The sequence below is a fragment of the Columba livia genome, chromosome 23, assembly GCF_036013475.1.
Source record: "Columba livia isolate bColLiv1 breed racing homer chromosome 23, bColLiv1.pat.W.v2, whole genome shotgun sequence".
NCBI classification, from domain to species: domain Eukaryota; kingdom Metazoa; phylum Chordata; class Aves; order Columbiformes; family Columbidae; genus Columba; species Columba livia.
The window spans coordinates 3,322,266-3,344,291 of NC_088624.1; the positions used below are offsets into that span (position 1 = coordinate 3,322,266).

The following is a 22,026-nucleotide window of genomic DNA, read 5'->3' on the forward strand; positions in this document are numbered from 1 at the left end:
CAAAGGAGATCACCGCTGGCAGGCTGAGAACACGGTGCAGATGGGCTCCTGCCATCTCACTCCCTCCATTTCTGATCACAGACTTGCTCAAGAGCTTTTAGTCAGTGTAGAATTATTGCTAAGGAGCAATTCTGCTTCTGTGGAATCCAAATAGCATGATTTCCCTTTGATTTGAAGCACACGCTCTAGAATCGAGTAGTGGTTTGTAACAGCAGTGACTCAAATATTAACAGACGACGTGTTCGAACAGAAATTCCAAGATTATCATGAGGAAGCGGATGATTGAGGGGGTGGTTTCTAAAGCATTTGTCAGGTGTTTGTATTTGCACAGTGACACGGGAGCTGGGTCCATTCCTACACCAGATTACTAATTCTAGAGAAGGGAAAACAAGTCCGCAAGACTAACAGAACTGAGAGCTCACCTAGAATCTCTTTGCTGCTTTTGGTTGCCGAGTTTGAGAACTGGTTACATTTAGGATAGTGCTATGAGACTGAGAAGCACAAGTCCTAGAAACATAAAGGAAATGTGGTTTTATGATTAAATCACACCAAAGATAATGATTTCTTATCTCTGCCAGTGTTCACGAACAAGTCATGCAATTTCTCTGCTCCCTTTTATAAAACTGAAATAGTATTAATTACCTTTGAGGCCTTGGGAAACGCCACAGTCGCCGGGGCAGCCTGACTGTCCGTGTCCATGGGCAGCACTGAGTCAAATCACAGCCGCTTACGCTTCAGGGTTCTCTGCTACTGAGAACGTGTTTGTTTGCTACTTATCACTTGACCTTTAAGACAATGTAAGTTAACAAAGAGGCAAAGGTGCCAGAGATAAACGCTTTAATAGCCTCGGGTTTATATTTCCAAGAAGCGTGTTGTTTGCGTAGAACTATAGGATAGTAAAACAGATTAAATTGAAGCCAAATTTGAGGCCAAAAAAAGTTGCAAGAGCCACTGGAGGAAGCCAGGGATGGAGAGAGAGGGACTCAGAGCACCCGCTCGGCAAAGGGACAAAGAGCCTGTCTGGAGGGTGAGGCCGGAGCCACCGAGCAGATGCAGAGCAAGCGGCAGCTGGTGGGAACCCGCGGCGGTGGGAGAGTTTGCTCTGTGGAGATCCTGCCCTCCAGCCATGAAGGCATTGATACGATAGGACCTCCTCCCGTGATTAACCAGGGCGCATTCCACGTTTAGAACCCGCTGTCACACCACCCTGGCAGGGTCTGGGCAGCAGAGGCTCCTCTTCCTTCATCAGCCGGAGAATTAATCTGGCCCCCGCTAGTTAAGCAGCTTTCCTGTAAACCCTTACATACACCAGGAGCCGCTTGTGTTTCTGAAGGGCTCGGGCGAAGGACGTAACGCATCTCGGTGTGTCACTTTTTCTTTAATAAAGATATGAAGGTTTTTTTCCTGTTAAGGCAAGAATTCCATCCTGCTGCTGGGATCTAGTAACGCAGCTTTGATTACAGAAAAAGAAGCTTAATTACAGTTAGAACTAAAGTATTACACTTTTAAGACAATTTTGAATAAAAAACTAAAACAAAAAAATAATCCAAACACTCCTCTTCTGATTACCTATCCTGAGTCCAGTTTCATATCAGATTTTGAGGTACAAGACAATAAATTAAAAGTTCATTCCAACTGCAGAGATCAGCCATTTCCTCAATGTGAAGTCTTCTTTACTCCCTTTCCAAATTTGGCATCGAGTCCCAGGCCTGCGAAGAGACACAACAATCCATGTGCACAGAGAACTTCCTCACGTTCTTCAAACATAACACAAAGAACTTCACCAAAAATCGACTTAACAGCACCAATTAGAGACCTAATAAACGTGCTACAAGTCCCGTTCCCCTTTCCTGCGCTGGGGAGGCACTGACACACTCTGCAAGATTGCTCCTGTACGTGAGGGGTCTGTGACCGGTTTCCTGGCTCTCCCCTCACTGCACGGCATCTTTAAATAAAGTATTTGCTTCCCAGACTCACCCAGGAACACCAGGACTGTCCCCACCCACTGCATCGGACTGATGGGGTTGGCAAACAGGATGACGGACGCTAAAATGGTGAAGAACTTGCGGGTTGTGGTGATGATGGAACAGGTCAGAGGTCCGAAGTACACCACAGTCATGAAAATAAAACTCTGTGAAAACACAGACGCCTTCCGTCACTCTGACTGGAGAAAGTACAACACGGATCATGTTTCCAGGTGAAAAGCCATTGAGCCAGAGCCAAAAAGAATCTTATTTCAAATCCCGACTCTTTGCACACACACGCTGCGGTCTCCCTGCTGAGCAAACAGTCGCAGCATGAGGGCCTCGCACTCACCTGCCCCAGCGCACTCGTCAGGCCGAACAGCAGGATGTTGGAGATGACGCCGGGGTGACGTTCCGTGAAGCGCAGGAACTCCCAGAGCTCTCCGGTGAACAGGATCCCTGGAAAAGGGGCAGCATGGAACACGCAGATTCAGCGCTCAGAGGCAGCCCCAGCAGCCCACCGATCATTTCAGTTCCTGCTCGTCACCCAACAGGAGCTGCTAAAAGCAAAGACTGAATTCCACACAGTGGAGAACAAGCAGGAGAAAAAGCGACCACCTTCCTAGATAACTAACGAAAGAAGCAACCATTAACCGCAGATCCAATTCTGACAAAACAGTCCCTAGCAATTAATTGGCAGAGCTGTTCCTTAACACGGTGGAAAGCCCGCTGGTGCGGTTTGCTGCTCCGGCGGCAGCAGAGCCCGGGCAGACACGGTGGAGCCGCACTGCTGCTGTCCCTGCGCAGTGTCACCAGGTGAGCTGCACACAACAACCACGTTTCACGTGCAAACAGACAACCCAAACAAAAAGCCATTTGCAAAATGCGTGCCAGGCCGTTTTTGTGGAGCAGGACACGCTGTCTCTTCCCCTGGGGTGTCTCTGGGTGCGGAGGCCGTGGGTTTCGCAGGGTGTCCCTTACCAGCGCCCAGGAACAGGGTGGACCAGAGATTAACGTTCAGCATCATGTGGTTGGAGCCTGTCTGGTAGTGAGCTCTCATGTGATCCTGTGACACGCCGGTCAGCCCGTCCAGCGTCAGGGACAGCAGCTGAGACGAGACAGAGACCAGAGAAAGCACAGAAAACCTTTATTCTTTGTGCCTTCCCTGCAGGGAAAAAAGTCTTGAGCGTTCCCCTCCTTTTTTTACATCCCAACCAGCCGTTCAATAGTAATTACGTGGCCTCCAAACAGATGCTAAGAGGGACGTGGGTGCGCTCAGGCGCCAACCTCACCCGTGTCCTCCCATGGCAACGTTTCCGTGCCGGCTTTCAGGCGCGAGGCGGTACAAAGGACACGGGCTTATCTGCGCTGGAGCTGCAGGTTCCTCCCCGCCCGGGACTCACCAGGAGCAGTTCTCCATAGCCAAAGACGTGGTCCTCGCTCCCAGCCCCTTTTTTGGGCTTGTACAGGAACAGGGCCACGCCGGCCACGATCAAGAGCACGCAGAGGTACTTGGCCGGCGGATACTTCTTCCGCAGCAGTGTCACTCCCAAGAGCATGACTGTGAAGAGGCAACATCACCAACCACCCCCAAGAGCCTCTCTGGGGATTTTAACTCAGCTCAACAGAACAACAGGCAGATAAAACGCCAGCGGCACCTCCCGGGGCAGCACGGAGGCGGCATCCTGAGTGCCGAGCTCCCGGAGGACACGGGAAACCCACGCAAGAAATGTGGAAAGCGCATACCTGGGATGGGCTTGCAGGATTTCCCTAGGACCTATAAAAGAAAATTGGCATTAACTATCACGCACCATTGCCTGCTATTAACTATCACGCACCATTGCCTGCCTGCAACGGGACAGATCACAGCAACACGCTGTACGGGGTCAGAGCGCCCTCCTGGAACACCAGGGACTACGGGAACAAAGACAAAAATCCCCCCCCTGGGGCGAAGGTTTCAGAAATCCTCAGGAGCCAGCTCCAGCACCAAACCTCAGTAATTTCTCAGGGCTGCTCTTCCCTTTCCAGAGCAGACTGAGCTCCCCGACCCCCCCCCACATGCAGCGCGGGCTGAAACACCAAAAAAACCCCAGAAAGGCACCTGCGGAAAGTGGGAAAACCAGGTTCCCTCTATGCAATTTCCCCTCCTGATAATTATCACCGGCTGCTCCTTCCGCAGCTCGGGCTCCCTCAGCGCAGCGCCCGTGCTGGGGCAAAGAGCGCAGCTGTCCCCCCGCAACCCCCTAGCTGTCCCCCAGCAGCCCCCCCGCTGTCCCCTCCCGCAGCCCCCGCGCTGTCCCCCAGCAGCCCCCCGCGCTGTCCCCCAGCAGCCGTCCCCCCCGCAACCCCCTAGCTGTTGCCCCGCAGCCCCCAGCACTGTCCCCTCCCGCAGCCATCCCCCCCCAGCCCCCGTGCTGTCCCCATGCAGACCCCCGTGCTGTCCCCCCATAGCCCCCCCGGCTGTCCACTCCCGCAGGCGTCCCCCCCGCAGCATCCCCTCCCGCAGCCGTCCCCCCCGCTGTCTCCCCCGGCAGTCCCCTCCCGCAGCCGTCCCCCCCCCAGCCCCCGCGCTGTGTCCTCCCGCAGCCGTCCCCCCTGCAACCCCCTAGCTGTCCTCCCACAGCCCCCCCCCGCTGTCCCCTCCCGCAGCCGTCCCCCTGCAACCCCCACGCTGTCTTCCCGCAGCCATCCCCCCCGCAGCCCCTGCGCTGTCCCCCCGTAGCCCCCCCGGCTGTCCCCTCCCGCAGCCGTCCCCCCCACTGTCTCCCCCCGCAGTCCCCTCCCGCAGCCGTTCCCCCCCAGCCCCCGCGCTGTGTCCTCCCGCAGCCGTCCCCCCCGCAACCCCCTAGCTGTCGCCCCGCAGCCCCCTGCGCTGTCCCCTCCCACAGCCCCCCCCGCAACCCCCGCGCTGTCTTCCCGCAGCCCCCAGCGCCGTCCCCCCCCGCAGCCATCCCCCCCGCAGCCCCCGCGCTGTCCCCCCGCAGCCCCTGCGCTGTCCCCTCCCGCAGCCGTCCCCCCCGCTGTCTCCCCCCGCAGCCGTCCCCCCCCCAGCCCCCGCGCTGTCCCCCCGCAGCCCCCACCTGTGTCGGGTAGCTGACGAACTGCAGAGCCGAGTTACTGGAAACCATGGCGCCCAGGTAGGAGAGCGAGCAGGCGGCATAGAGCCAGCGGCGGGTGCGATCCCCCCGGCCCGAGTCGAACACGCGGATCACTGCGCGGGGGGGAAACACAAAGCGCGGGGTCGGGAGCGGCCGCCGGGAGCCCCCGGGACAGCCCGGGCCCCGAGCGCGGCGGCCCCGGCGGGTCAGACCCGGAGCCCCACTCACGGATCTTGGCGAACGCGGCGTTGATCACGCACTGGATGAACACGAGCGTCAGCGCGAACGTGAAGCGCTCCTGCTGCGCGCCGTCCCCGTAGCGGCCGCGGGTGCTGCAAGAGCGGGACACGGTCAGACCGGCGGGACCGGGGCCCCGCGCGCCCCGCCCGCCCCGCTCACATGCTCTCCTGCAGGATGCCGTAGTAGAAGTAGCAGAAGAACACGCCCAGGAAGCAGACGGGCAGGCGGAGGCGCTCGGGCAGCGCGGCGCCCCCCGCGCTCGCTCCCATGGCGGCGGCGCCGCGGCCGCTCAGCGCCGGGGGCTCCGGGGGCTCCGGCAGCTCCAGCACCGCATGGGGCAGCGCGGCCGGCGGAGCGGGCTGCTTCATACGCGCAGCCTGCGCCCGCCCGCCCGCCAGGGCCCGCCCGAGCCTGCCCGAGCCTGCCCGCCGCGCTGCCGGGCCCGCCGTGGGAGGGGCGCGGGAGAACCCCGCCGGGACCGGGTGGGACCGGCCGGGGGGGGTCGCGCCCAGACTCTCCGGTGCCGCTCCGGGGCCGCCCGCGCCGCGGGTCGGCGACACTCACAGCCGGCGGGGCGCCCCTCGGGGCAGGCACGTGCTGGGCAGCCCCGAGCCGGGGGCTTTCGCCGAGCGCGGCCCTTGCGGTGACGCAACCCGATGTGGAGAGCAGGGATTGGCTGCAGGAGCGGGGCGGAGCTAACGGAGGGTGTGCGCACTCGCAGGGGGGCGGGGCTGTCTCACCCTCGGGCGGTGCCGCGCAGGTCCTAGCTCCCGCCCGCCCGCCTCGGGACCCGCAGCGGCTCCGCGCCCGGCTCCGTTCTGCTTCTGGCACCCGCGGCTCCTCGCCCCGGGAACCCCCGGGAAACACGGCGGTGACACGGGGTCTCTGTCCGGACCCCCCCGTGCAGACTGCCCCGGGAACCCCCCGGGAAACACGGCGGCGACACGGGGGCTCTGTCCGGACCCCCCCGTGCAGACTGCCCCGGGAACCCCCGGGAAACACGGCGGCGACACGGGGGCTCTGTCCGGACCCCCCTGTGCAGACTGCCCCGGGAACCCCCGGGAAACACGGCGGCGACACGGGGGCTCTGTCCGGACCCCCCCGTGCAGACCGGGACTGCGACTCAAAACATTAAACCCCAAAGTCCTCGGGCTGCCCGAACTGTTTATTTGTTTCCCCACAAACCCTCTGCGCACACGCGGCCCCTCCCGAGCTCCCGCTCAGCTCTGAGACGTAAAACACCAACCCCAAACGGCTGCAAAAATAGCGTCTTTGGAAAAAAAAAAAACCAACAGAGTTTCTACATCAGATACAACAAAATCGGCTTCTCCACGGCCCAGAACCTCCGCAACAGCGCCAAGTCAAACGCGCTTCCCCGTCCCGCGCGGTGCCGGAGCCCCCGGTCCCGCTCACAGAACGAGGGGCTGGAGCCCCGAACTTCCCGGGGCTCCCGCAGCACAACGTGCGCCTGCCCGGCTCCTGCGGGACCGGGACCCGCTGAGGAGCGGGAGCTGCTGCCGCAGCGGACACAGCGCATCCCCCAGCCCGCGGGGCAGCGCCCCAGCAGCCCCGCCGACCCGGAACCCTTCCCGGCTCAGCCTCCTTCAGCACGAGTTCACCAGAACAATCACACGGGAAACAGCTTCGAACGGGGGAGGCGCGGAGAAACGAGCCCGTCCCGCAGCGGGGCGCCCCGTGGCACCTTGTGCTGCGGTTCCCATCGCCCTCGGAGGAAACTGCTGTGGTTTCGGTCCCAGGGCCGTCACATCCGTCACATAGTTGGAGGCCAGTATCAGCACATTGTGAAACTAATCTCTGCTGCACGCAGCCCGGCCGTCACCGCCGTGAGGGGGGAGCAGAGTGAGATCACAGAATCACAGAATGGACTGGGTTGGAAAAGACCTCAGAGATCATCAAGTCCAACCCTTGGTCCAACTCCAGTCCGTTTACTAGATCATGGCACTAAGTGCCATGTCCAATCTCAGCTTGAGGCGGCTTGTAGGCAAACTGGGTCTTTGAAACAAGAAGGGAAACACCAAGGGTGTCAAAGCAAATCTTAGTCAGCCTCAAGCAGCCATCTGTGATCTCCCACCCTCGTGGGGTTACAACACGGAGCAGGGAGCATGCTGGGGGCAGTGGCTTGCTGTGATTTTGGCCCTGGCGTTTTCTTCTGAAGGACTTTGATCTAATTCCAACTAGCAGCAAGTTGCACTGCGAGATCTCACCCGCCTTCCCCCAGGGCTGGTTGCTGGACTGTCCTTGTCCTCACCACCGTCATGGAAATCAGTGGGAATAGACACCAGAACACAGAGGGGACGATGTGCTCGACCCAGCGGCAGCTACTGCACAAGCAGCGGCTTTCCCAAAATGATGCTTAGAGCTTTCTTCCTCCCAAGCGAAGGCAGGATGGAGTCCTTGCGCACTGGGAAAAGGGAAAGTTGGAAGGAAAAGTGCGGGGGCTCTTTCTCCTTTTCTTCCCCAAGTCTTAAGCTTTCTACCCAGCAGATGCTCCAGATCCTGAACAATCCTGAAATACCGATATGCACATCCAGAGGTGCGTCCTCCAGCGCCTCCTGGTCTGGTAAGTGGTTTTCCACTGGGGGTAGGGGAGACTTGGCCTCTCCAATATCAACCTGCTTCCCTAGAATCAATGGGGAGATGTGTTTCATTTCAGAAAGTTTCTAGAAAATACAGTTCTGGGTTGTGAGTGGGGCACGATGCACCTTAAATTGTCTCCCAGCTCCGTCAGGAAGCGCTTCGCTCATTCTTGGATTTATTAACAGACTTCGGTTTACAAAAGGAGTTGATGTATTAATGTGCTCTGAGAAGAGGGAGCAGTTTGGTGCTTTCAGGAATAAAAGTAGCATTAAAAAGAGCCATGGAACCAAGTGTTGCTGCAGGAGCTGCGTCTGTGGGATGGGCTGCAGGGTGTCCCCACTGTCTGGAAACCTCCACGGGCGAAATTTCCCTGGGGATCCATCCCTGTCTGCAGTGGGAGATGGTCGGAAAGCAGCACAGAGAAGTGGAAAGCGTCTAAGCGAACACATACAGACATCACCATCTAGTGGTCTCTGACATCAGGAGCCTCAAGGCAGCCCAAAATGTGCAGGTTCAGCAGGGTTGGGGTTATTACTGCTCACAAATGGCTTCTCCCAGGGAAGGGAGAGCAGCCGCCACCCCCGTCCCCTGCCCCAGGAGGGACCCCCGGCTGTCACACCGGCCAGCATAGCGACACAGCCCTGATTTTTGGGGTAAAACGCCACTCCAGACTCCTGGCAGCTGGTCCTCATGGTCGTGGGCCTGATCCTGCAAGCAGCCATGTCTGCTGGCATCGCGGGGCAGTGAACTTGGTTAAACGGGGGTCTGGGCTCACCCCGCCCTGCTGAGCTGCATCATGGTGGCTGCTTCAGAGCTTTGGTGGCTGAGGGGCTGCAGGATTTTGGTGGCTTTCTGGGGTCCATCCCCTCCTTGTCCTGGCCCTGCTGCAAGCAGGGGCACCCGCGGGGCTGCGGCTGAGGACACGGCTGGGAAAGTGCACCCCAGGGCTTTGTGGCCATGGTGGGGCAGGAGGTGACTTCAGCACCAGGGGCTGTCTAACAAGGGGGTGCTGCAGAAATGGGTTCCCCCACAGCCCCCCGTGTCCCCTTGCTCCACTCCCGCAGATGATTCACCTTCTGGGTGGTGGCTCCGGTGGCTTCAGGCACACCCAGGCAATCCCCAAGCTGGTGTCACCTCCCTGTCCCCGTTCTGCCTGATGTCACAGAGCACCTGGTGGCATTCCTAGGCTCAGCTCCCTGCTACCAGCGAGCTGGGACAGGGTCCAATGGGGTGTCTAAGGCACAGGGTGGCACAGTGATGGCTCCAGGGGAAGTGCAGAGGGATCAGTCAAAACCCCTGCACCCTAAACCCCATCCCTGGCTCACCCAATGCAGGGGGTCTCATCCTGCTCCTCCGTGCTGCAGATGGGCTCTGCCTCGGGCACCTTCTCCTCAGCCCACCCTGCAGCTGAAACGCTCCTGCTGGGGCCAAACCCGGCTGCACCCAACCCCAGAGCCCCCCGGGTGCTGCTAACACCCACCCTGAGCCCCTGCCTGGTGCAGCTGGGACACGGAGCGCTGCCCCAAGTGCCTGGACCTGCTGCATGGGCTGGGGGTACCCCATAGAATCACAGAATCATTTTGGTTGGAAAAGACCCTCAAGACCATTGAGGCCAAGTGTTCCCCACCCCTGGCACTGCCCCATGTCCTGAGAACCTCATGTCCGTCTGTCCAGCCCTCCAGGGATGGTGACTCCAGCACTGCCTTGGGCAGCCTGTTCCAATGCCCCACAGCCCTTTGGGGAAGAAATTGTTCCCCAGATCCAAACTCAACCTCCCCTTTCCCAACAGCAGTTCACACCACCCTCTGAGGATGCCAGCCCCCCAGAACCTACAAAATCCTTTTTTTATTGTGTTTCTGGGACTGTAGCCATGCAGCTTCACCACCAGCACAATCCTCAAGGAACTATTTCCCCCCAAACACCGTCCTCATCACGCTGTGAAGTCTTGGGTGACCAGGTTGAAGACGTTGCTCTCCATGGACGACTGCCACTTGCCCCAGTTCCTCTTGATCTCCACCTGGACCTGAACCGACACCACAGACCGGTGCTGGCACCCGGGGGCACCCACCAGCACCCAACGGGAGGGGCAGGAGCTGCACCTTGGGCTCAAAAAGGGATTTGGGGTGCAAGAGGGTGGGGACGCCGATGCATGGCTGTGTGGGTGTGATGCTCATTGGGGTGCACCCTTTAGGGGGGTCTGCAGGGCCATGTATGCACGGGGGGACACGCACCTCTCCGTTCAGGAAGCAATACAGCAGAGCCACCAGGAACCCCTCAAAAAGACAGAGCAAATGTCACCCGAGGGAAGTGGCTGGACCCTTCTGTATTAATCTGCTGCCTGGATTTAGCATCCTCCCACACCTCTTACCCATGGGCAGCTGGGGTATGGGATCAGTACAAGTTGTTCACCCGGCCACAATCCCCATGCTTTGTCCCTAGGGTTTGAGGGGTGGCTGGGACACCTCTCCCAAAAGTGTGCAAAGCCCCAGAGGCACATCCCAGAGTCTCCTGGTGTGACCTTGGGATGGGACAGGTTGGGTATGTGGATGTTTTCCCTACTCATCTTCCCCAGTCTGTACCTGGTAGGAGCCGAGGACCAGCTCAAAGTACAGCCGGGCGTCCACACCGACATGCTCAGGGAAGAGTGCAAACACCACGTAGTGTACCCCAAAGAGAGGGATGAGGAGCAGTGTGGATTTTGTCAGCCTCCTGTGGAGATTGGGTGTGTGAGAGGGGACTGGGTGCAAGCGATGGGCATAGAATCACAGAATAGTCTGGGTTGGAAGGAAACTTCAAAGCTCCCCCAGTGCCCCCCCTGCCATGGGCAGGGACATCTTCACCAGCTCAGGTTGCTCAGAGCCCCGTCCAGCCTGGCCTGGGATGTCTCCAGGGATGGTTCATCCACCACCTCTCTGGCCAACCCAATCCTGCTGCCCTGTGGGACAAGCCCTCCCAAGACTTTGGTCTTAACTCAAAATAGGTTTTCCTTGAAAAGCAGGTGTTGGAGGCTTCAAGTATGGTCCTTCTCTGTGCTTCACCAGCGAAGGGTCCCTACTGCCCTGGGGTCCCCCAGAAACCAGGGTGAGGGGAGCACCCCCTTGCCCGAGCAAGCCCTTACATGTACTGCTGCTTGTAGTTTTTGCTGATGTCCGGGGATCGGATCTTCTGCGCTAACATTCTGGTGACATTGAGGAAGATGAAGAAGTTCACCTGCCATGGGAAGCCATGTCTCAGGCTCTGCATAGACCCCTGGTCAGGTCCTTCTGTCCATATGGGGCCCTCAGCTCTGGGGCAGGGATGCTCAGGAGACATACTCACAAATATGGCCAGGAGGATGGGAGCCTTGATCACCCACCAGTAGAGACTGGTGTAGTCATCCCAGCACCTACGGGAGAGGAGAAAAGGCTCTGCCACCCACTTGCACCCTTTTAGCCTAGGTCTTGTCCCCCCACCTCCCCAGCCCCATTTGCACAGCACATCTTGCGTGGGCCCCACCAGAAAATAGAAATAGCTTTAAAGAATTAATAAAGTTCTGCCCTGCTTCTCCCCTCCTGAAGCTCCTACGCAAGGGATTTGTCCCCTGTGTCTTGCATGGGGGACACATGGCCGAGCCGCAAAAAGAAGAGGGTTTGCTGCTCTTACCCATGGTTGTCATACTGCAGCCTGGTGACCACCCAGACACAGACCGTCAGCATGGGGACACCTGCAAGGACAGGACCCAGACAGGCACGTGGAGTCACCCCAGGGCTCTGTGGGTCCCCTGTACCTCCCTCCATCCCTTGTCCTCAAAAACACGTGTTTAAGTCAGGTCTGGGGCCCTGGAGGTGGCAGGAAGGTGAAAAGAGATGGTGCCCACTCAAGGTGATGTGCCTGTCTGTGTGTCACCTCCTGTCTCTGTGCTTTTACATCTAACCTGGCTTCCTGGGATGGGTGTTTCCAGCCCCAAATGGATGTGGGAAGAAGGAAGGACCTCGCTCTGTCCCATCCTGACCATGTCCAGGATGGATCAGCAGCACGAGGGTGAGGATCAGGCCGTGCTGGGTCTGGCAGGAGCTGGTGGGTGCCCCACCAGGCAGGAGGCCATGCTGGGAGAGCCGGGGACATGCCAAGAGCAGCCATGGGGACCATCCTGCCTGGGGACCCCCAGCCACGCAAATCTCAGAACAGCAAATCCAGGCAACCCCAAAACCAGTTTACCCCAGTCTGTGTCAATGGGACCTCACTGGAGAGGGGGTGATGGGGAAGGGGGTCCTGCACTCACCCCAGCCGATGAGGATGTACCACCAGATGTACCTCTTGTCGGAGGTGAAGGTGAGCAGCAGCAGGGTCTGCAAGTACATGCCCTCCACCAGCAGCCAGTAGAAGTTGGCCAGGACTGAGTACTGGAAGAAGGCGATGGCTGCTTTGCAGTTCACCTGTGAGGATGAGGAGGAGAAAGGCTCAGGAGTGCTGGCTGGCATCAAACTCTGTCCTGGGGACATAGGGATGATCAGTCTCACTGATCATCTGCTCCTGAAGTCCACCCAAGCCAGCCTTTCCTTCCCGGGTTCACAGCCTCTCTCCCCCTCCTCTTTGCAGTGCTAAATCTACTGCAAATGCAGCCAGACCCCTCCCCTGCCACTCCTGCACCATGCTGGGGCTCAGCACCTCACCGTCGACATGGTGCAGTGGTCAACAGACTCATCCGAGAAGAGGACAGCATCCTTGATGAACACGGCAGCCCCGCGCAGTATGAAGGAGGTGAAGAAGTGGATGTGGATGGAGTTCCGGGTGCAATGCAGCTTCCTACGGGGGGAAGAATCATAGAATCATTTTGGTTGGAAAAGACCCTCAAGCTCATCAAGTCCAACCGTTCCCCCACCCCTGGCACTGCCCCATGTCCTGAGAACCTCATGTCCGTCTGTCCAACCCTCCAGGGCTGGTGACTCCAGCACTGCCCTGGGCAGCCTGTTCCAATGCCCCACAGCCCTTTGGGGAAGAAATTGTTCCCCAGATCCAACCTCAACCTCCCCTGGTGCAACCTGAGGCCGTTTCCTCTCTTCCTATTGCTTGCTACTTGGGAAAGGAGACCAACACCCTCCATGCTACAACCTCCTTTCAGGCGGTTGCAGAGAGCAAGAAGGTCTCCCCTCTGCCTCCTGTTCTCCAGGCTGAACATCCTCCAGCCACCCCCGGAGAGCATCCTTCTGCAGCACAGAAAGGTCTGCAAAAACAAAGCTTAAAATGGGCAGCCTGAGGGTCTGAAGGCTCCGTGTCAGCAGGAAAGGACAATGCTGCAGTTCTTCTCATGCCTCGTGTCCATGTTGGCAGGGATGGACCCTGGCTGCTCTGGGATGGGGGACACTGAGAGCAGCCATCCCTGCTGAGGGTTGACCCCACTTCCCTCCAGCTGCAGCCCATGGAGCAGCCAGCACTGAGCCCTACCTGAAGCAGGAGAAGATGCCGATGGCCAGGATCAGGGCTGCCAGGGATGTGGAGTAGCCGCAGGTGTAAAGCACCTTCATGGTGACAAAATAGCCTTTCTGGAAGGGAAAGCACCAGTGGAGTGAGGCAGCATGGATTGGGATGGGCATGGAGGTGACAGCTTGATGCCCCAACCCTTGGCCAAGCTGTGATCCCCCTGGGCAGCCCGGCAACAAGGATGAGGCCAATGAGATATCCCCAAGTGTGCCCCCTATATTTCATTGCATGGGTCAACACCAGGAAGGGAGATCCTGTCCCACCGCCCCCTGGGGACCCTCTTGCCTTGTCCTCGGTGTCGTTGCTGCTGCCGATGGCCTCCAGCTCGCAGGCGTTGCCATAGAGGGGGCTGGGGAAGCTCCATCCTGACTCAGTGCAGTTCCTCCGGATCAGCGCTGCAGCGGCAAGAAGGGACCTCATGAGAGCTACGGGCATGGCCTCTGCATCAGCATCCCCGAAATGTCCTGCCTGGGATGGGCACCCTGATCTTTGGGACGAAGACTAAATCCAAGCACCAGCATCCTGGCTGTGACAGCAGCGCGGTACCCAAAGGGCCTGGCTGCCCCATCCCTTCCATCCCAGTCTCATCTCTGCCCTTCGGTGCTGTGCTTGGAGGTGCCAGGACATCTTAGGACAGGATGTGAAAGCAACCATGAATCACAGAATCAGAGAATAGTTTGGGTTGAAGGGACGTTGAAAGCTCATTGAGTGTCCCCCCTGCCATGAGCAGGGACATCTTCACCAGCTCAGGTTGCTCAGAGCCCCGTCCAGCCTGGCCTGGGATGTCTCCAGGGATGGTTCATCTACCACCTCTCTGGCCAACCTGGGCCAGGCTCTCACCACCCTCAGGGACAACAATTCCTTCCTCATGGCCAGCCTGAATCTCCCTCCTTTAGTTTCAAACCATCACCCCTTGTCCTATCACAACAGGCCCTGCTCAAAAGTCGTCCCCATCTTTCTTCTCCGCCCCTTTTAAGTCTGAAAACTCCACAACGAGGTCTCCCTGGAGACTTCTCCAGGCTGAACACCCCAACTCTCTCCGCCTGTGCTCGCAGCAGAGCTGCTCCACCCATATCTGCCAGGCTTTAGGACGGCACAGGAGCCGTGGGAGCAGAGGGGAAGGGCTGGGGTGGCAGAAGGATCCCAGGCAGGGTGGGTGCAGCTCAGCCCTTGGTCCCAGGGGACGAGCAGTCTGGATTCAGAACACCACACCTTTGGACTTCTTGAAGACATGGAGGATGTCAGGGCAGGTGACGGCTCGGGACTGGCCGACGGGCACGGCCAACCAGCAGCTCACTCCATCCCACTCGGTCGGGCAGCCTGGGGAGGGACGAGACCATTAGTGCCACCAGGAAGGGACGTGCTGGGGACACACACACAGCCCCTGGTCCACAGGCACAGCCCACAGCAGGCACAGCCCCGCGGCTGTAATGGGAGAGTGTCCAGCCATCACCCAATCTACAGGCCATGTCATAACCCCACAGGAATTAGGAACATCCCGGCTCCAGTTCTGGAATGACCTCCCTTGGTGCTGAGCTTTTCTTTGAGCCCCACGATGAGATGGACCTCATATTTTCTGGGGCTACATCAGACCATGAGCTCCTGCGGGGAAACCCTTGAGGACAAGGGCACAGGAAAGGCTGGGACATTCCTGGTGACATCTAAAAGAGGGTCTTGAGCACAAGTGTGATGGGAGCAGCTGAGGGACCTGGGGGGTTCAGCTGGAGAACAGGAGCTGAGGGGAGACCTTCTGATCTCTGAACTGCCTGAAAGGAGCTTGGAGCCAGGGGGGTCGGGCTCTGCTCCCCAGGAACAAGCGCCAGGAGCAGAGGAAACGGCCTCAAGTTGCGCCAGGGGAGGTTGAGGTTGGATCTGGGAACAATTTCTTCCCCAAAGGGCTGTGGGGCATTGGTACAGGCTGCCCAGGGCAGTGCTGGAGTCACCATCCCTGGAGGGCTGGACAGACGGACATGAGGTTCTCAGGACATGGGGCAGTGCCAGGGGTGGGTTATGGTTGGAGCTGATGATCTTGAGGGTCTTTTCCAACCCAGATGACTCTGTGATTCTATGATAATGCTGGATTTCTGCATCCAGCAGCTGTGGGGGCTCAGCTCTGGATGTCTCTCCAGCACAAAGGAGCAGGACAGGAGAAAGCACTGCCAGACTCGCAGGAGAGCAATTAGCTTAAACGTGATTTGCTTCTCTCTCTAGCACTAATTTAATCCTTAAATGACTCTCCAATCATCTTGGAAACAAGCATGGCCAAGCAGACATGGGACCTTGAAGAATTAGCACACCGGGATGAGACACAAACATCACACCTCCAGGACAGCTCTTCTTGCGCATGTACATTATTAACCTTGTAGATATACATTATTAACCTGCAGCCACATCTATTCCCAGCCAGGGAATGTGGACTCAGACAAGTCTAATTAGTTTTCTCCGATTTCAGCAAAGCTGTCTGTTGGTATCTGGAGGGATTTGGAGGGCTGTCATCACAACAACAAGGCATGTCTTAATTTCTGCTCTGGAAGACAGGTGAACTGAGCACGGCAATTGGGATTAATGGGATTTAAGTCCTCCTTCCAACTCTGTTTCCCTCACCATAGCTGCTGTGACATCTAAAAAGATAATCTCATTACATAGAGCTGTGCAAAACTGGAACAACTCTGCCATGGAGAAGATGTGATTGAGGCAACTTCTAGGAGGACACGGCAAAAAAACGTGAGCAAAGGAACTGAAATTGTGTCTCATTGCGAACCTCACAGGCAGGAGCTGTGCCTTCAGTGTCCCCATATTGTTGGTCCCCAGGAGCCACCACATCCTCACACTGTCCCCCGTCCCCAACCAGTGCAGCTCAGCAGCCCGAGGTTCTTGGTTTGGATTGACACAAAGCAACCACCTTTATTCTGTTCTTCCCAGCTCAGGGCTGAAACATCACCAAGATCAACATTATCCTTGCCACGTTCTCCTTGACGTGACCGAAAAGAGCATTTTCCCCTCAAAATGCAGCTTGATGGGAAGTTCCTGCTTAGCATTTCTACTGGCTAATTAGACGCAGACCTGCCAGGGCTGCCTCCCTATTTCTTGCTGCTCTAACTGGTACCTGGAGACCTCCAAATGAGATAATATGAGCCTAACCACTGGGTTATTTCTTCCCAGATATTTCCGAGTAGTAAACGCCGCCAGCACCGGAGCAGATTTGGAAGGCAAAGCTTTGCAAACGTGATCTCTGACCAGTTTTAGGGCCCTATGGTGGGTTCCCCAGGAGGATGCTGAAGCCAGAGGTCCCTGTTCTGTCCCTTCACACTATTTTGCCACCATGTCCAGATCGTCTGAGCTGTCCCCTCCATCTGGCACAAGCAACAAGTTGGGGAGTGATAAATTCAGTTCAGGTGGGCAGTGGGGGTGGCAGTTAAGCAGGAAACCTGAGATTAAATACTGATTTTAATTATGCATTCATGCTTCTTGGTTATTTTCCTACAGTGATATTCCTTCCCCCCCGTCTGGCATGATCTGGGCTGCAAAATGGACATTTTCCCATCAACTTGGCCTTTATCTGCTAAGCCGGATGATACATTATATCTCTGCAGAGTTACTTAAGCAATTATGCACCTTAACATGCATTTATTGAGATGCTTCATTTTTACATTTGTATTAGATGAAACCCGCTGAATGATGCATTTCTTATTCATTAGGTGATAATTTTTACCCAGAATTTGAGCCAAGATGTTTTTGGATGGAAACTGAAATGCAATTAAAAAAAAAAAAAGTACAAAAGCAATACTTTAAAACTGTTTTTCAGTTAGTTAATTGGTTTATAAGTCCCCGGATATGTAAAAATTAAGTTGCTCAAAACATGTTTAGCATCAAAACTAAGTGAATTAGGAAGGGAAGAAGAGATGAAGGGGTGACAGGCATTGTGTGACAAGTGTGCTGGTGGCCAGGGCTCCGTAACGCCTGTGCCCACAGTCCCAGAGCACTGGGGCAGGGAGGATGGGAGTGGGGCAGGAGGATCTGCCAGGGGCATGGACCACACTGTCATTGTCACATGCCATAAATCCGGGGGGACTCAGCCCCTGTGGTTATTTCACAGAATCACAGAATCATTTTGGTTGGAAAAGACCCTCAAGATCATCGAGTCCAACCATAACCCACCCCCAGCACTGCCCCATGTCCTGAGAACCTCATGTCCATCTGTCCAGCCCTCCAGGGATGGTGACTCCAGCACTGCCCTGGACAGCCTGTTCCAATGCCCCACAGCCCTTTGGGGGAGAAATTGTTCCCACATCCAACCTCAACCTCCCCTGGCGCAACTTGAGGCCGTTTCCTCTGCTCCTGGCGCTTGTTCCTGGGGAGCAGAGCCCGACCCCCCCTGGCTCCAAGCTCCTTTCAGGCAGGTGTTTGAATCCCTCAGCCCGCCCGTTATTCCCAGCTGCAATCTCAGCCCCTCTCTCCCTGCAGCAGCATTTTTGGGGCTCTCCGAGGATGCTCCTCAGCCTTTGCCTTGGCGTTGCTCCCCATTTCTCTGAAAATACATCTTATTCTGCATCCGTATGTGCTCTGCAACCCCACAATCGTGTGTCATCCTCCTGTTAGCAAATCCCTCCCCCCGTTCAGTCGAGGGAGATGAGCCCCGCGCACAGCAGCAAATCGCACTCACCTTGCTGCCCGGGGGGTGCTGGCCTTTGGCTTTCAGTCCTGATAATCTCCAGGCATTCAGCTTCTTGGTCTTGGAAATAGAGGACAATGGAGCAGTCGGGATGTGTCGCTCGCACCTTGGGAAGGGGAAAAGGGCAGTCAGTAGCACGCTGGGCATTAAAAGACCTGAGCAGGCAGGGTACCAGCCGATATTCACTATTTCTGCTGCAGCCAGCCCCAGGAGAGCCTGTCTGCGTAACCATGCTTTTGGGCCCTGACATTTCCTTAGCTTTCTACTGTTTGCTTTGTAAACACCATAAAGAAGCGCTGCAATTATTCCTAATTCCCTCCAAAAGCGTATGACGCTTCAGGGCACCGCTCCGTCAAGATGCAGGTTCCATGCAGAGGAGCTGAGCTTACAGGCGGAGGGGCCAAGCCCATCGGCAGGGCAGAGGCGAGCATGTTCAACGCCTGAGCGAGAAAACCATGTAATTATAGATTAAAAAAAAACAACAAACACATCTTCGGGCATGTCTAATCCTTCCCTTAACGTCTGGGTTTTGCTCACACGGGTTTTGTTCACGCTCAGGCTGGTGTATTTTAATCAGAGGCATTGGCAATGGCCATCGGAGCTCACCCGCCTCTTGTACCACATCTCTTTGGGGAGATGCTGCAAAACGGGCATGTTGATCTCTGTACAGCTTTTGGGTTTGCTCGGAGAAGTGCTGAGACACCAAGGAGCATGCCCTGACCCCGCAGCTCCCAAAAATGCAAGGGATGTGGTGGCTCAGTGGCCTGAGCTCTCTGGGATCCCCCAGTTTTGGGTTTCACCCCCTTGGCTTCCATCTGGAGAGCTGGGAGCTCAAGGTTGGAGTGAGAGCGTGCCATCAATTTGACACACCCATTCCTGAGCATCCATCCCATTCCCAAACACCCACACCTATTCCCGAGCATCCGTGCTCATTCCTGAGCATCCATGCCCCTGGGAGGATGCGGTGGAGGCTGCAGCATCTGGATATGGGACATTTCTGGGACAGGGTTCTTTGGGTCAAGACATGGGTCAAGACATGTTGCTGATGGTTTTAGGTGTGTGGACAGAGATATAGAAGTTGGAGAAATAGAGGGATGAGGGTGGGCAAGCGGACCCAAGGACTGAAGGAAAGTCTGGAATGTTAAAACATCACTGGACGGGGCTCTGAGCAACCTGAGCTGGTGAAGATGTCTCTGCTCATGGCAGGGGTGGCACTGGATGAGCTGGGAAGGTCCCTTCGACCCAAATTATACTGTGGTTCTATGACCCACACGAGGATGGAGGGGATTGTCCCCAGGCAGGGCAGAGCTGGGTCACTCTCCCTGGGGATGCCCCAGAGCTGAACCCCAAAGGAGCTTTGCTGGGTCTCCCAGTTGGACCCCAAGGGGTGTCCCAGCCCTGGGGGTGCCGCGGTGTCCCAGCATCACCCACCTCCCACCCTGCCTGTCCCTGCACTGCATGTCAGTAAATCCTCCTGTGAAAGCACCTGAGCTGGTACAGCGGTGCCGGTGACTTGCAGGGCTGCGGTGGCACCTCTGGGTCAAGCAGCATGAGGGATGGGGACAGGGATGGGGACATGCTGGGGACACCTGCGTGCTGGCCAGGACTGCAGCCACACTGCTCTCCAGGGCTGGACGGACCCCCAAGCAGCTGTCACAGGCAGGGGACACCATGCTCACCACCCACCCTCTCCCCGCGTGGTCCCGTCCCACATGGTGACACTTACCCGCAGCATCAGGATTGCGAGCAGCAGGACCAGCATCGTGCAGGCACCGGGGGGCTGCCGCAGACCCCCCATGGCTGGAGCCACCCCTGTGCTGCCCTGTCCACCACTGTCCCGGCTCAGTCCCTGAGGGGAAGGTGACTCCCCAGCTCCTCCGGCATGGCCCTGAGGGCAGGGGGGTCACATCGGGACCCTGCACCCCCTAACCCTGGCCACTCCTTGTCCTGCTTCCGAATTCTCTGGGGACCCTTCTCCGTGGTGGTTGCTGGGTGCCACTCGGGTGGCCCTGGCTGTCCCCCCACCTTGCCGTCCCTGCCCAGCACCAACGGGCTCCGTCTGACTGCAAGACTGAATGTCACGGCTCCTGGATCTGGGAATCCAGGCTCCACCCTCCGCTCCCCCTCCCCACACGGAGGGTTGGATGCCAGAAGCAGCATGGGGGGGGACACCCCAGCCTGGCACTGCCCAGTCTGGCCACCACCGGGATCCCGGCACCCCCTTATCTGCTCCCATCAGGGACCTGGGGAACACCAGATGGGCACAGGGGGATGCGCAGGGGGGCATGGAGACCTCTTGCCTGCTCCTCCAGTGCTGCTAAGCTGACAAATTGGCTGAAGGCTGCAGGAAAAGGGGGTGCAGGCAGGGGGGGTGCAGGGTGCGTGCACAAAGGCAGGATGTTCCTTCAAGCTCTGCCTGCACAGGAGGCTCTGCTGGCCCCAGCACAGCAGGCAGTGCTGCCCATCCCATCCCATCCCATCCCATCCCATCCCATCCCATCCCATCCCATCCCATCCCATCCCACCCCATCCCATCCCATCCCATCCCATCCCATCCCATCCCATCCCATCCCATCCCATCCTCGTCCCGTCCTGTCCCGTCCCATCCCATCCCATCGTGTCCTGTCCCATCACATCCCGTCCCATCCCATTCCGTCCCGCCCTGTCCTGTCCTGTCCTGTCCCATGCCTTCCTATCCTACCTTCCCACCTCCTGCCATTCCTGTATGGGACACCTCTCTTGGCCTCTCATTGGCCTCTTTAGGGCCGTTGTTCCCTTTTGCAGCAGCAAGTGGTAAATAAATGAGGTCAAACTCCCTGCATTGCAAATCCTGGCCAGCCTGAGACCCCCCCAAACCCCTATGGGCTCCTGCCTGGACCAGCACATGGTTATGCAATGGTGACAGTGGTGGGGTCAGTGGTTGCTGGCTGGAGGGGATGGGATAGGGGAGGAAACAGTCTCGTTGCACGAGGGGAGGTTAAGGTTGGATCTGGGGAACAATTTCTTCCCCAAAGGGCTGTGGGGCATTGGAACAGGCTGCCCAGGGCAGTGCTGGAGTCACCATCCCTGGAGGGTTGGACAGACGGACATGAGGTTCTCAGAACATGAGGCAGTGCCTGAGTGGGGTAATGGTTGGACTTGGTGAACTTGAGGGTCTTTTCAAACCAAAATGATTCAATGATTCTATGATTACCCTCATGCATATTGCTCTGGGGCGACAGCAGAGCCATGCACGGCTGTGGATGATGGGGACTGGTGGCTGGGAGGGCTCCATATTGACAGGTCCCCACAGGCTGCCCTCCAGCTACGGGTGTTCCCATTAACCCGACACCAGCCCTGGGATTGCTGCTGGTTTGTGTCCATAATTACAAATGACTCAGCCCTTTCCAAAGCAAATGAAGTCACTCACAATTATCTTTTAGCAAGTGGCAAATGCTCATTTACAGAGGGCTGGAAATCACTAATTGTGTCACCTCCATCCCACCTTATGGCAAGGAAGTGGGGTGTCTCCAGCCCTCACCAACAACCTCTTGCTTTATTTTGGGCTCTGGGGAAGGAAACGGCCTGCAAAGGATAAGTCAGCATAAGAGGAGAGCATGGCGGCTGGATGATGGCTTGGGGCAGATGGGACTCAAAGCACCAGCAGCATGAGACCACCTGAAGGAGAAAGTGGTACTTTTTGCAACCAGCTTTCACAGTGAGATGCTTCCACCCCCTGGTCCTTATGAACCCACAGAGCATCCCCGAGAGGTGTGCGGCTGTGTGTGACAGTGTGACACAGCATAGGGGACAGCAGCTGCCAGGCTGCCACTCCGTATCCAGGATTTGTCTTCATGTGCAATGACAAACTGGTTTCTGAACTGGTTTTTGATAACACTTAGGAGCCAGCAGTGATGATGGGGGGGATGTGTTGCCTCAGTCATGCTTACTTCATCTTCCTCGAGCCTTGGGCAAGGCTGCTGCCTCCTGCCTGTGTTTCCTCAGCTTGGGGAAC

The 22,026-nt window shown here is 57.2% G+C and overlaps 2 protein-coding genes across 5 annotated transcripts; both read right to left on the minus strand.

Annotated features, from left to right (window-relative positions):
* Positions 1–1,359: 1,359 nt before the first annotated feature.
* SLC35B1 (solute carrier family 35 member B1) lies at positions 1,360–5,708 on the minus strand. Of its 2 annotated transcripts, XM_065039766.1 has the most exons (9): positions 5,462–5,708; positions 5,291–5,394; positions 5,045–5,175; positions 3,711–3,741; positions 3,368–3,525; positions 2,946–3,072; positions 2,317–2,423; positions 1,978–2,131; positions 1,360–1,709 (listed from the first exon to the last, which is right to left on the minus strand). In XM_065039766.1, exons 1-9 carry the CDS (start codon positions 5,668–5,670, stop codon positions 1,657–1,659), a joined length of 1,074 nt encoding a protein of 357 aa, XP_064895838.1. In that variant the 5' UTR covers positions 5,671–5,708; the 3' UTR covers positions 1,360–1,656. The 2 variants fall into 2 exon arrangements, with proteins under 2 accessions (XP_064895838.1, XP_064895840.1); XM_065039768.1 differs by lacking the exon at positions 5,462–5,708 and having other exon boundaries at positions 5,323–5,341.
* Positions 5,709–9,725: 4,017 nt separating this feature from the next.
* On the minus strand, positions 9,726–20,114 carry LOC102085455 (vasoactive intestinal polypeptide receptor 1). Of its 3 annotated transcripts, XM_005508271.3 has the most exons (13): positions 19,759–20,114; positions 18,024–18,138; positions 14,573–14,680; positions 13,646–13,755; positions 13,325–13,422; positions 12,553–12,685; positions 12,162–12,315; positions 11,543–11,603; positions 11,219–11,285; positions 11,019–11,110; positions 10,480–10,609; positions 10,132–10,173; positions 9,726–9,923 (listed from the first exon to the last, which is right to left on the minus strand). In XM_005508271.3, the coding sequence occupies exons 1-13, from the start codon at positions 19,828–19,830 to the stop codon at positions 9,831–9,833; spliced, it is 1,275 nt and encodes a 424-aa protein (XP_005508328.1). In that variant the 5' UTR covers positions 19,831–20,114; the 3' UTR covers positions 9,726–9,830. The 3 variants fall into 3 exon arrangements, with proteins under 3 accessions (XP_005508328.1, XP_064895841.1, XP_064895842.1); XM_065039769.1 differs by lacking the exon at positions 19,759–20,114 and having other exon boundaries at positions 18,024–18,391; XM_065039770.1 differs by lacking the exons at positions 10,132–10,173; positions 19,759–20,114 and having other exon boundaries at positions 18,024–18,393.
* Between the last annotated feature and the right edge of the window lie 1,912 nt (positions 20,115–22,026).